Genomic DNA, 13,320 nt, shown 5'->3' on the forward strand with positions numbered 1-13,320 from the left:
TGGATGAGAACAGTGTGGTAGCTGTGAAACAGAGTAAAAATGAGATTTGGCCCAGTGAAGTGAAAAATACCAGCGACAATATTTTTCTTCTGAAACAATCGTTCTTTATTCTTCCTAGAATATGCCATAGAAATAAGTTGTACCCAATTCTACGATGCTTCCTTAACAAACTGTAAATGTTAAACTTAAATGAGCGGCATTTCATGCAATCTGAAAAATATTCAGTTCAATTAAAAATAATTGATGCATGGTGAAATAATTCTTCCCAAAGCTGCTGTAAAATCTTCAAAAAATAAAGCTACTTAATAATTTTCATCTCCTACAGGCTAGAGAAGCATTATTGCATATTAAAAATTGGAGTGTGGTTTTCCCAGAGGTAAAAGAAAGTTATTAAAACAACCTATTTATTGTTGATATAACTATCCATTTGTGCTACACAAAAAGTAACAATTTCAGTACATTAAAAGAAAAGCTAATTAAGGGATAATTAGTATTTTCTATGTTTTGATAATTAAGGGTTAGTTGGCTATTTCTTTTCAAATTTCTATTTGATGTACCCCAACAACGCCTTTAATGAGCAGCTAACACTATTGAATCCCTGATGGCTGAGGAGTTTAGTGACCACTACTACATTACTTTCATTTATCACTGCCTCTTTAGCTATAAATTAAAGTAGCCCTGTAGCTATGTTGATCTATTTTATATCAATTTCTTCATCCATATCAGCTGAATATGTATGGCATTAACCTCATTTACCAGTTTGGAAAAGCTGAATTAAAATGAGATCTAATTTCTAGTGCACAGAACAATTTCAAAACTGCCTGCTAATTTCCAGCACCTGTCAGTGTTGTGATCTTCACCTCATTTTAATGGAATAAAACAGTATATATATTTTACAGCTCAGAAAAGGATAATAATAAGTGTTAAGATATCATTAATCATGAAGATGCTAGGACCCAGAATCTTTCATGAGACGCGCACAGATCAACACCTTCACTTGCAAAGATCCCCACTGAAGTCAGTGGGACTGCTGCAGATCTCTGTCTTATATCGTGCCGGGTGAAAAGCAGTCACATTCTGCACAACTATGTCTTTTCCTTTTCTTTTTGCTAGGTCATCCTTCCATGTCTGCAGGCAATGTAATCAAAGAAATATACATATACTGAAGAAATATCAAAATAACATAAGTTAAGAGAATACACATTAGAAGACAAGCCTGTGTTCAGTGGTTAGATGATACCTGGTTACATGCGTTTTTTGCTTTCAGCTACTGCAAACAACATATAGCAAGGAAATTATAGTTTTTCCTCCTGTCTAAACACACTGTAGTCTAAATTCTAAACCCTCCAGATATTTTTTTTTACCACAATGCAGATCTACCTCATACGTCACGTCTATAATTTAAAAGCTTTAAAAACAGTTACAGATGCAATCCTAAATGTTAATACAGTAACTTCTTTATATTGACCACATAAGCAAATAAAATATCTGCAGGATACGGTAAGAAATCCCATTTGCTCCCTCCCACCCCACTTTATAATCATGCTTCAACTTGTGTTTGTAAAGGCTCTTTATGAAACATTAATCCATACTCCTACTTCCTTCTTTGCTCTCACCTGCCCTAGATTGAAAAACAGACCGGATTCCCCAAATTACTCAACTGAGGCACCTAAAGAAGGTGACAGCTGTATCTCTTCATTTGTACATGGGACTTTTTCCCAGGAACATAAGAGTCACAATTCTAACTCCTACTTTTCTACCTTGGGTCCCTATCACTTTTACTTAAGGCTGGGGCAAAAGAAAAGAATGGCTTGCTGGAACACCCTATTGCCAGTGATCTTCGCTTCTGGAAGCATCCCTCAAACTAGAGCCACCTGCTACAGATTAAAATTATCTCCAGACTTCTCTGAACACATTCAGGGCTACTGTTTGATTAGAAAGAGCAGAACAGGGAGCCATTAATTACTGCACAGTGGAGCAAAAGAGTTTATTTACCTAAACGCATTTTAACCAATAAATTCTTTTTAATATACAAAACAAACACCAACCTTGCAAGTCTAACTATTCTGGTTAAGATGATGGGTGGGATTTCTTAAAAATTGCTCTGCTTATAAAAGCTGAAAACAGAACTCCAGAAATAATCTGTAATCAGGCTCTGCTAAAGAGCATAGCTCGATCTCAAACACTTGCTATTACTAATGTTGTTTTCACCATGCTACCCTTATCCAAGATGTGAATAGGTTCCAGTTTTGACCTCTATGTGTCAGGAATGGCAATATTAAACTAAAGGGAGAACTCTAGTTAAATAGCGCCACATGCCGTAGAAAGTAAACATGACAAATGCAAAATTAAGATAAATTCCTTAATCTCAGTTAGAATGCCACAAAAAAACCCAGACTGTAAATACGTGACATGACAGACAGTTCTATACCCTAATTCTAAACCCTACTTTACACTTATTAATTACATTAATATTTTAAATGTAATTTCTTTCTCACGTATAAAACCACTGCAATTGTCCACTAAATATTTCTATTTTCAATCACAAAACACTTAACAATAAAAACCACTCCCCCAAAAAACTGAAGATGTAAAGGAACTAACAATAAAAAGAACCTGATTTCTGTATGCATACATTTTTCAAGAGCACACTATTAGAATAACCCTTAATTGTACCACAAGAGAAAAGTCTTCAACCAAAACCATCTTTTTTATAAAATCATTATAAGCTGTACAGGTATGAAAAACTGAACTGAACACTGCTAAAAGTGTCAGGACTCCAGATTATGAAGACACCTTAGTGTTAAACTTGTTTCAAGTTAAAGATACAGTTCTAAGTTAATGTAAGAAATTTTAGTAATTAACTTAGCTAGGTGGAATTTCCTATGACATTAATTGGTAAAACTTATCCAACAAGTTACAGTTTGATTTACTCTTGGCAATCTCTCACCACCAATTAGAGATACTCAGAGAGCCAAATACGCCTGCCCATGCCATCAACTGCTGAATCCAGCCTCTCCCCCAGGGAGGATTTTGGAATAGATGCAGTTTGACCCACTCTAGGGAAGGCTATGAACTCCTCCTGTTCCTTTTTTCCCCTTCCAAGGACAAGTGTCTGATGTGTCTGGAAGCAGGAAAAGGTCGTGCCTTTTATCCCTGTTTAGCCTATATTAGTGCAAGTGCAAAAATGTTGAACTATATTACCTGTGTTAACAAATACACTCTGCAACAACACAACCAGCATTCAAGCGCAAGGAGCAGACCTCCAGAACTGGTCTACCTGCCACAGCAAGGTAAGAACTTGCATGTAACTCATGAAGCACCTGCTCATAAAGTGACAACTCTGCTCTAACCCACAATAAAAAAAAGCAGCTAAAACACATTGTTAGCACCCCCAACTTACTTTTTGCACTTGCCATGGGAAGTTACACACCTTAGCAGAGATGTTACCAGAGTCTCTCTAAACTGCAGGCTATCCAGTGAAAGTCCCACTTGTGGCTGGATAACTAAGAAGAGATCTTCCTTAGCATGGATAAATGAGGAGTGAACCCATGTTTTGAGCTGGAAAAGGAGTCAGTCTCCTCTGCCAACTCTCCATGTTCAAAGACACTGCAATTCCTGCCACTCTGAGTACTCATACTCTTTTTCCTTTTAAAATGGCTGTAAGGAGTTACTTGAAACATGCCGGGCTAAAATAAAATTCCTTACCGGTGGTTGACTGACATAACACACAATACAAATAGGAGGGCTCATCTCCCCCCTAAGCATGCTTTTCACTGGCTAAGCCACAGCGAACAACCATGGCCATTTATAATAGTCTTATTAGGAAGCACGACATTAGACCAGCAGAACTTCTGGTTTATTCTGTACTTTATGGAAGAAAGAATTAAGTATACCTGGACATAAATCAAAAGGCCCCGTAGCATCTTGGGTAGTACGCACCAGTACTCCATTACTGGCATGGTTAAAAAGCTTTCCCTAAGTCTTCCTAGCTACAAATTAAGCCAATTACATCCTGTCTTTCCCTTGAAGGGCGCTGAAAACATCTGATCACTAGCTTTTCTAAAACTACTCTTGACATCCTTGATTTTTGTCCCACCCCAATATTTTATTTGCTAAACTAAACCAAAGCAGTACCTTCTGCATTTTATTTGTGTTCTCGTACTCTCCCATTTGTCTACAGTTTTCTCAAAAGTGTGGAGCCCAAAATTGGACACATTATTCCAGCTGAAGCCCAGTCAGAACCAAATATTCAGAACTGAATAAGAAATTCCAGCACCTGACACAACATTCCTACTACTACATCCACAAAGATGTTATATGTTTCTTGTGTGCAAAACCAACACATACTGTTGAGTTACCCCTGCTTGCAGTCTCCACAGCATTTCCTGAAATAATGCTGCCTGCTCAGAGATTTCCCAGTGGTAGTTGTAAGCGGGAGTTTTCGTTCCTAAGCATGGTGTTTCACCAACATTTTAAATTTTCAGCTTATTTCTCCAGCTTACGAAGATCTTTCTGAATTCAAATTCTGTCCTTTGTGATCACATTTCCTCCCAGTCTAGTGTCGCTTGCAAATATAAATAAATAATTGTACAGTGTTGATACATTAAGAATATTGCAAAGGAAAAGTCTCATTCAAAACAGCAATGTTTTCCCTAATAAATAACATGTGTTTGTTGTCAGGAATCAGATTTCAATGCAATATTACACTACTTACAGTAGTGGCTAACAGTGGCACACTACAGTAATGCTAGAGCTACCACAGATAGAAGCTGAGACTACAATTTCAGGAAAGCACAATGCAGTGCTTTTCCAGCCAACTTTTTTTCTTCCACCCTGCCAGCATCCAAATCAGCAACATGCCACGAGAAGATGACTCTGTGAAGGCTAAGTCATATCAGCATTAAAACAAAATAGGTATTGATAGACAAATAGATATCAATAGTGCTGTACAGTACCAGAGAATCCAGTCTAGTATTCAACAGAAATACAGTACATATATATTCATTCAAAGGTCTACCTGATCCAAAAAACAGTATCTTGATGTATTACTTTGTATCAGAAATATACTAAAATTATATGACAGTATCATGGAAGAGATCTCCAAGGTTTTGCTATTTTTCCTTAGGCAGCAAGCCCCAGTGGATTGTTTAATAAGAATGCATTAATTTACCTAGCCAATTTTCTTTTTCAACAATGAGTTTGCTTTTATTATATGCACATACTTAAGAATATGAGTTAATTAATGAACAAAATTTGTATATTTATGTAGAAGACTTGTTCTACAATTTCATTAGACTATTCAGCCTTCTCTAACCATTGTCTGTTTTTCTGTATGCAAGCATATGATCAAATAGTCTCAAAAATTATTTCAACATGGCTGAAGCATGCAGAATTTCCATTATCCATTCTGTAAATAAAACGATTCAAGCAATCCTGAATATTTATATAAATGTGTATTAACTTAGTCGTTTGATATATGTCTGATTTTTCCGCTTCCAAGTGTGAGCCTTTTTATTGCATATTTGTAGATAGCTGCCAGCAAGACACAGTATCAGAGGATTTACAACTGTGAGGGTAGAATGCCATCTGCTGCTATACTTGCTGCTACAGCAGGATAAAACAGAAGAATCATACAAGTGCTGCCTTCTGCTTTTCTCTTAACCACAAAATGTATACAAAAAACTCATTTTGTTTTATTAAAAATTAAAAAAAAAACAACATCAAAACTGGGAGCTCAGATGCCTTTACACACAGCTTTTGTTATAAGATCTGGTAAAATAATGTGATACGGACCACAGGATTCTATCAATGCAAATGAGAGGCTGTTTTATCAGGCCTACTAGAACACAACAAAAAAGAAAGTGTAATTTGATTGCAAACTAAATTATACTGGTAGATAATGTAATCAAACCATAAAAAAACCCCACACTTTGAAAATGCATTTGCAATGAATTATGGAGTTGCTAGACTGGGGCTAGAATTTAGAAACACCCCTTGAACTGTTATGCACCATGAAAGCCTTGCAAAATTCCCACTTTCCCCGTCTGGTTACATACATGACACATGTCATAAGCAAAGGCAGCATATGGAATATGATATATTACCAGTTTGATTCATGTCCACTTATCGGGGTGGGGGGGGAAACCAAAACAATAAAACAAAGCAACACAAAACCGTTTTCTTAAATTCATCCTACAGTTTTCCTCCATGTCCTTTCAGTAAAAGTTAATTCTTTCTATTCAAAGTGCTCTTCAATAAATCAAATGGAAACATTACCCAGCATTTTTTTATGCTGGCTATACAATTACTCAATAATTAACCATTTAACCTTCCACACACAATGCAATCACAGAGACAGTCTTATGGTTATTCAAAATACATTGCTGAGCTGGATAGATTCATATGTATTGAATTCTGGTGTAGTTGGCAAACATTCAAGTTTTACATTTTTTTTCTCCTGACAACGGAGCTCCAGGTGATTAAATATAAATAATGCACTTCAGTATTTTGCCCGCTGCTTCACCCACATACAAACGTTTCTTCCAGCTTTCTATAAGGATGGACATAAAAAGCTTGGGTATACAATCTCCTATAACAATCTGTTATAGCATACTATACATTGATAGGGCTTCTCCACACAGTTACACCTCAATCAGCCAGAGCATAAGGTGAAATCAAAACCCTCAGAATTGGATAGAAAGAAAAAAATAATCCGGGAATTACAACTACTGTACAGCCATGTTGCCTTTGAATTGCCATCAACAGGAGTTTTGCTTGTGAAAATACCAGGAGCACGAGTACATTTTTACTGTGTGCCTTCTGTTACTTAGCATTAGAGCAGTGCACCATATTCAAAAATAACAAATCAGCTTTGACAATTGAAAAGGAACTCATTGCTTTCATGAAAAAGTAATTCAGTATAGTGTAAAACTTTATTTTTAATATTAAGTGAGGAACCATTCAATAAAGTTGAAGTAAAGTTCAAACCTGAAGGGATAAAAGAATTCTTGAGATTGGGACCGTTCACCAGAAAGCAAGGATAGAGTTCTACACAAGTAAAACCAAATCTCAGTCACTGTCACAATTCTTGCTAAAGATTTGCTTGGGGCTCCAACAGAATTCTTTCAGTCTTTCTCAAGATCAATTGATCTCATCCTACTGACATTCTCTTTATAACATCTATATTATGACTGTCCCCTACAGTTAAGGTGAATTAACTGCTGCTTCCTCAAAAATGCATCTTACTTTTCCCTCTTCCCTATTTAAAATGCAGAAAAGCCAAGTAATGTGAGAAATACAGTGGAAACCACATAAATGAGTAACTGTCAAAAGAACAGAACTATTAAAAGTATAAATCTTGTGTACCCAGCTGTGAAATATAACACAATATAGCAGAACCCAGCTAAATGTTTGAAATAAAAAATTGAAATGCAAAGTAACCTAAAATTGTTTAATGAACATAGCTGTTAAAATATTAACTCCTTGCATGCCAAAACTCAAAAGCATACCTGGTAGGAAGCCCGCTCAGATGAACAACACATTAATAAGTCATCTAGCTATCCATCTATCTCTCCATCTAGCCAGTCAGCCACCAGCTAAGCTCGAGAGCTTTTATGTGTAAGATACATTGGCAGGTCAATGTCTGCACAGGCTTTTTTATTTCAAATGTCGCGGTTTACAGCAAATATTTACCTTTGAGGTGTGCTGAAGCTGGTCTCCCACATACGTTTTACGGAACTGATCCAAGAACCACAGAATTGCCAGTTCTACTTTTTCATTACTAGACTGGGGTAACTGGGCATCCATCAAAGATATCAGCTGAAAAACTCTTAATGACAGAAAAAAACATTTTCAGGAAGAATTCTCAAATTAAATTATATTGTCACAGCTAATTTCTTTAGGAACCCATCAGTCATTTTTTGTTTGCCTAAGTTTCTTCCAAGATTCTGGGGTTTTTTAGATGCTAATTATGCTAATTGACCACTAATAAACATAAACATCAACATAATGCTTTTCTAATTACTCTGTCACTTGAAATTTTCTCAGATACATATGTTATACTGTGGTGAGTTTGTAAAATGTTTTTTTCTTTCTTAGAGCATCAATTCCATGATGAAAGAAACAACGAAATTTGAGAAGCATGGGTCTCAAACTTAAAAGTGTAAGGTAAGAGCTGTTCAAGTTCCCTGGAAACTGAAACTATTGTACTAAGAAATAAGTTTACATATGCAGTATATAATGCACAGTCTGCCTTGCTGCTTCTCACTTCTGTCTCTCCTAAAACATCTCAACAAACATGTATTTTCTGACCTAAATCCTTACTTGGTATATATCTCCATATTACCAGGACTGATTTCAAAGAATCAATTTCAGCCTGTCAGCTAAGAAAATTTAATACTTTTTTTTTTTTTCTTTTCCAAAGGAGTATTCCTTTATTTATCTTCACGTGTTCTTCTGCTATCTATTCCTTGAGATCTTAATTCCCTAGCGATTAAAAAAATTATTCTCACCTTTTTCCAATTCTGGAATATTATAGTCATTGGATTAGAAGTCAATAGCTACTTCATCTGTAAGCCTGTATATTAAAACCTCTCACTTTTAATAAAAACATAGTGGAAGATGGCTAACACCACAGAGTCGCAGGGTAGATTAGGAAGGCAAGAAACAAAGGAGAAAATGTAAAGCTTTTTATCCAGTTCTACGTTGTACGCCCTTTTTCATGTGTTAGCTAGCGGATGTAAACAACAGGATCAAATATGCACGCCTTTTTTAACATACTTGTGGGTGAAAACAAGGATTAAGGAAGTATTTGCCACATACTTTGTGTTTGCCACAAGGAATACACGTCATTCACAATAAATCCCTAGCTCACCCTTTGCCCTAAAACTTGCAGAAAGAAGACTCTAGCACGCACATTTTTAAATCTAGAGCCTTAATCTAGAGCCTTCTTTTTTATCCCAAGCTCTCGTCTAAAAATAAGTCTACATTTTCAATGGTTGACCAGCAGTTCCTCTGCACTTCTTCACCTGCAATAATTAATGTAAAGGAAGTAGTGCAGAAAATAATAGCCATAACTCACAACTAATGAAATTAACACTTGTATACAAGTATGCTGCACAAATGAAAACAGGTAGCTACATGGGCATATCTAAACACTCCTTATAGTAAGAGACATATTTGTCTTTAATCCTCTTCCCTTCCTCTGAAACATAGTTTTGAAATGATAGCATTAATGACTCCTTCACTGCTCAAGATGATGAATCAGGAAAGATCAAAGCCAGTGGAATAGTCTCAATCCACGGAAACTCAGTACAGTCCTTGAACACCCACCATCCAAGAACTGGACAAAACCTGAGACATTTAAATTCAAAATATCTGCTGATACTAAATGTCATTTTAAAAAAATCAAAATAAAGAATTCAAAACAAGCAATACTTACCGACAGGATAATTCTCCATCCATGGCATCATGTTCATCAGTACTAGTGTACGTTAATCGTCCTCCCACAAAAGTACCCACAAAATAGACAAGCCATGCCAGACGTCCTAACATTAAAAAGAAAGAACAGTTAATGACTATAAATATCATGCTAGTACAAAACACTTCCATAAGGTATCAGCCCTTCTTTAAGGTATGAGACTGCGGAACACTGTCAAGAGAATGGTTAGATTTCTCCCCTTACCAGATTTAAAACCTACCCAGACAAATCAACTAACAAAAAATTCTGAGCAGAACTGACAGATAAACTAGAACAGCCTATTAACCTAAACATGCTTATAAATAAAACACAAAAGAATTAACCTAAAATACAAATTAAGCAAACTCAGCCTGGTAAGATTAGATATACAATTAATCTAGTATCCTCACTTGCCTGCCACAAGTTACTTCAAGGCATGGAACAATTTTATCTACAGTGAGGCTGTTACATCTACTTATCATAGCATTAGGAAGTAATTGAGACTCACTACAATCTACTTGTTTCTTAGTTGTGCCCCTGTACTCGGCACTGGTGAGGCCGCACCTCGAATACTGTGTTCAGTTTTGGGCCCCTCACTACAAGAAGGATGTCGAGGTGCTGGAGCGTGTCCAGAGAAGGGCAACGAGGCTGGTGAAGGGTCTGGAGAACAAGTCTTCTGAGGAGCGGCTGAGGGAGCTGGGGTTGTTTAGCCTGGAGAAAAGGAGGCTGAGGGGAGACCTCATCGCTCTCTACAACTCCCTGAAAGGAGGTTGTAGCGAGGTGGGGGTCGGTCTCTTCTCCCAAGTAACAAGCAATAGGACGAGAGGAAACGGCCTCAAGTTGCGCCAGGGGAGGTTTAGATTGGATGTGAGAAAAAATTTCTTTACTGAAAGAGTGGTGAAACATTGGAACAGGCTGCCCAGGGAAGTGGTTGAGTCACCATCCCTGGAAGTATTTAAAAGACGGGTAGATGAGGCGCTTAGGGACATGGTTTAGTGGGCATGGTGGTGTTGGGTCAACGGTTGGACTCGATGATCTTAGAGGTCTCTTCCAACCTTAATGATTCTATGATCCTATGATTCTAGTTCTATTTCAAATAAAGAATTCTTTGTAATATTAAACTAAAGTGATTTGCATATAAGAAAATATTTATGTCAGAAGTCAGACATACTCTCCAAGAAAAGAGTTTGTGAACTACCACATAGTTTTGAAAGTCTCTGTGGACTGTTTTCTAAAAGGCTTTGAAAGACAGAGCTCATCCATGTTAAGCCATGCTGGCATGCCTTCGATCTTGCAGATTATTTTGTTGTCAGTTTCCACTAAAGCACTTACAGGAACCACTGGCAAAGTCCTTATCGAGTAAGGTACAATGCAGCGATCATAATTTCTGTAAACATAAGGTTCCATAAATAACTCCTTGAGTTTGTGTATGTAGTGTATTTTGTGCAGACTTTCAAATACTGAAATCCTGCTTTATAAATCTAGAACTCTTAAATTTACAAACACTGAACTCAGGGGAATTCTTTTGGCCTCTCTCTGATGGAAAAATCATTTCCATGTTGCAAAACCTGGATTATTTTAATGTCTCTGGCCCATTAAGGTGGAATATCTTTAAATTTGACCTACCGATACCTACTCAAGCCATGTTGATGCCTACTTAAGCTTTTTAAGCTGTGAATCCAGTAACTAATGGTATCCTCTCTCAGAAAAGATGCAGTATTTTTCCCTCAAGTAAGATCAAAACTAAAGAACTGAATAGCAAAGTAACATATAGACCTGTTAAAACTTCAGGATACCCCTAAAGGTTTCTTCCTCAACTGAAATGCACTGAGACTACAGAACAGTAAAGCTACTTTTAGACTCCATCTTCATTTGGCAAAATATACTTTGTAATAAATTAAAATGAATTGCTTGAAAATAACAACACAGCGAAGACAACTTGGAAGAGTTTCCATGTAAGTTAAATCAAGTTACAAACAAGGCTTCTCAATAAGTGAGATATTTACATAAACTAGAAGACGTCTTGCCTTCATTACTAGGATTTTACCAAGTGACGACAGCATAACTTACAAGAGCAAAGACAATACCGTGATGAATAAAGTGTCTTCTGAACACATTTTGAAGTTTAACATAAAGGATAAACTACAGATAAACAAATCATGTCACGTTATGACTGTAAACCAGTATTTTATTGTGGATATTTCTACGTACATATCAGGACATGCACAGTAGCTACCAAAAGTCTTGCAGTTTTATTTCATGTTTGTTTCAAATCTCTGATAAACTAAGTCTTCATTTACATAACATTAAACTTCACTTAATTTCCCTCATGTTTTGCATTGTTGCAGTTTGAAAAACCCAGAACTGCGAGAGCACCAAACGCTCTACTTCCTAGGCTCCTTCAACCAGGAACGATTAATGGTTCTGAGGTGTTCCAGTATCCTTATGACCCGAATCTGGTGACTATACATCATAAGTAATTCTGTTTCAGTCAGAGGTATATAGTACAGCGTGTTCTATGCATAAAAAAGATGCTGAGATCAAATATACATGAAAAGATAATGCAGAGTATGGAATAACATGCAGATGATTTCAACACAAGTAGAGGAAAGCATCCAGGTTTATCTCAAATCTCAGTCTTATTTAAAAAAAACAACACACGAATATGTAATACAGTCTGAGATCTGTAACAGAAAACACTTTGTGACAGGGAACAAGTGTTGACTTTTGAGACAAGACAAGATATATGAGGAAGACTTCCAACTATCTTCTCATATTGTTCTGTTCCATTCCTAGTAATCTGGACGGACAGTATCAGCTGCCCTACAACCAACATATTTCCCTGTTTCAAGACCTGTGCTTCCTCACAAACAGGACACTTCCAAGGAAAACCCCACCAGACACACTATACTGTGTGTAGTACAAACCACTGTTAATTTAGGACGCTAAGAGATTGCACCATCATTAGCAAAACACCAAGGAGCTGAAGTATCTAGAAGAACAGACATTGCTCAAATGAATTTAGCATCAACAGTTAAAGAATGGCCATTTGAAGATGGTATCAAAAAGCAACTGTGAAGTGGTGCTAGCTGGTTCAAAGAGCAGAGCCACCACATTGGCCCATAATCTTTTTTAAAACAAAAACCTGCCTTCCTTTTAACAAATTGCAGTAGCTCATTTTTAAGTACATAGTTATTTTTCTGATGATAGCCCTCTTCTCTTAGCACGATACCAATTAATAGGTATGACTTCTTTCCCTCTTTTATACCTTCACTATTTAAAATTTTCAGTGCATTTGCTTTTGCAATTACTGAGGCAGACATCATCTTTTCTTTTAGAAAATAATTATTGCTGTAATAATCTGTAATTATGGTTTATAACAGCAATAATCCCAAAGAAATCAGTCATTACCGTAGATCACAAGCAATCATTAACTACTGTTAATGACCCATTTCTTGGGGATTATTGTTTTAGTAAACCATGACCGCATCACTATTGATACAGAGAGCAAGACAGTATAATAAAATGAGATCTTAATATTACATTAACTTATTTTGTAACATTAAAAGCCATTAAACGTCTAAATTTAACTATGTATATCTAGGGGATATAACAGTTATTGTTCAATATGAGCACAAATGTTTAGTTTGCAGAAAAGAAACACAATATTTAAACTGCATCAAATATTTTCTAATGCATAACAGCAATCCCCAGAGCACTGACACTGAAAGACTCCAGCTGATTGTTTCTCTTTGGCCCCCCATGACTGGGGAATGTCAGACTGCAGCTGTTCAATGAAGTCAGGTCATTAATGAAAGTTCTCCCAAATAAAAGTTGATAGGTACACGGAAGAAAGTGGA

The 13,320-nt window shown here is 36.5% G+C and overlaps 1 protein-coding gene across 1 annotated transcript in view; it reads right to left on the reverse strand.

Moving 5' to 3' along the window:
- The window catches only part of RANBP17 (RAN binding protein 17), a 167,854-nt gene that overhangs the window by 129,338 nt on the left and 25,196 nt on the right, over positions 1 to 13,320 (reverse strand). The window contains exons 14-15 of the mRNA XM_009330034.1: positions 9,443 to 9,548; positions 7,696 to 7,831 (exon numbers count right to left, since the gene is read on the reverse strand). Coding sequence (XP_009328309.1) covers positions 7,696 to 7,831; positions 9,443 to 9,548 — 242 coding nt within the window. The remainder of the gene's footprint in view (positions 1 to 7,695; positions 7,832 to 9,442; positions 9,549 to 13,320) is intronic.

This window comes from Pygoscelis adeliae, unplaced genomic scaffold (assembly GCF_000699105.1).
Source record: "Pygoscelis adeliae isolate BGI_AS28 unplaced genomic scaffold, ASM69910v1 Scaffold248, whole genome shotgun sequence".
Taxonomy (NCBI): Eukaryota; Metazoa; Chordata; class Aves; order Sphenisciformes; family Spheniscidae; genus Pygoscelis; species Pygoscelis adeliae.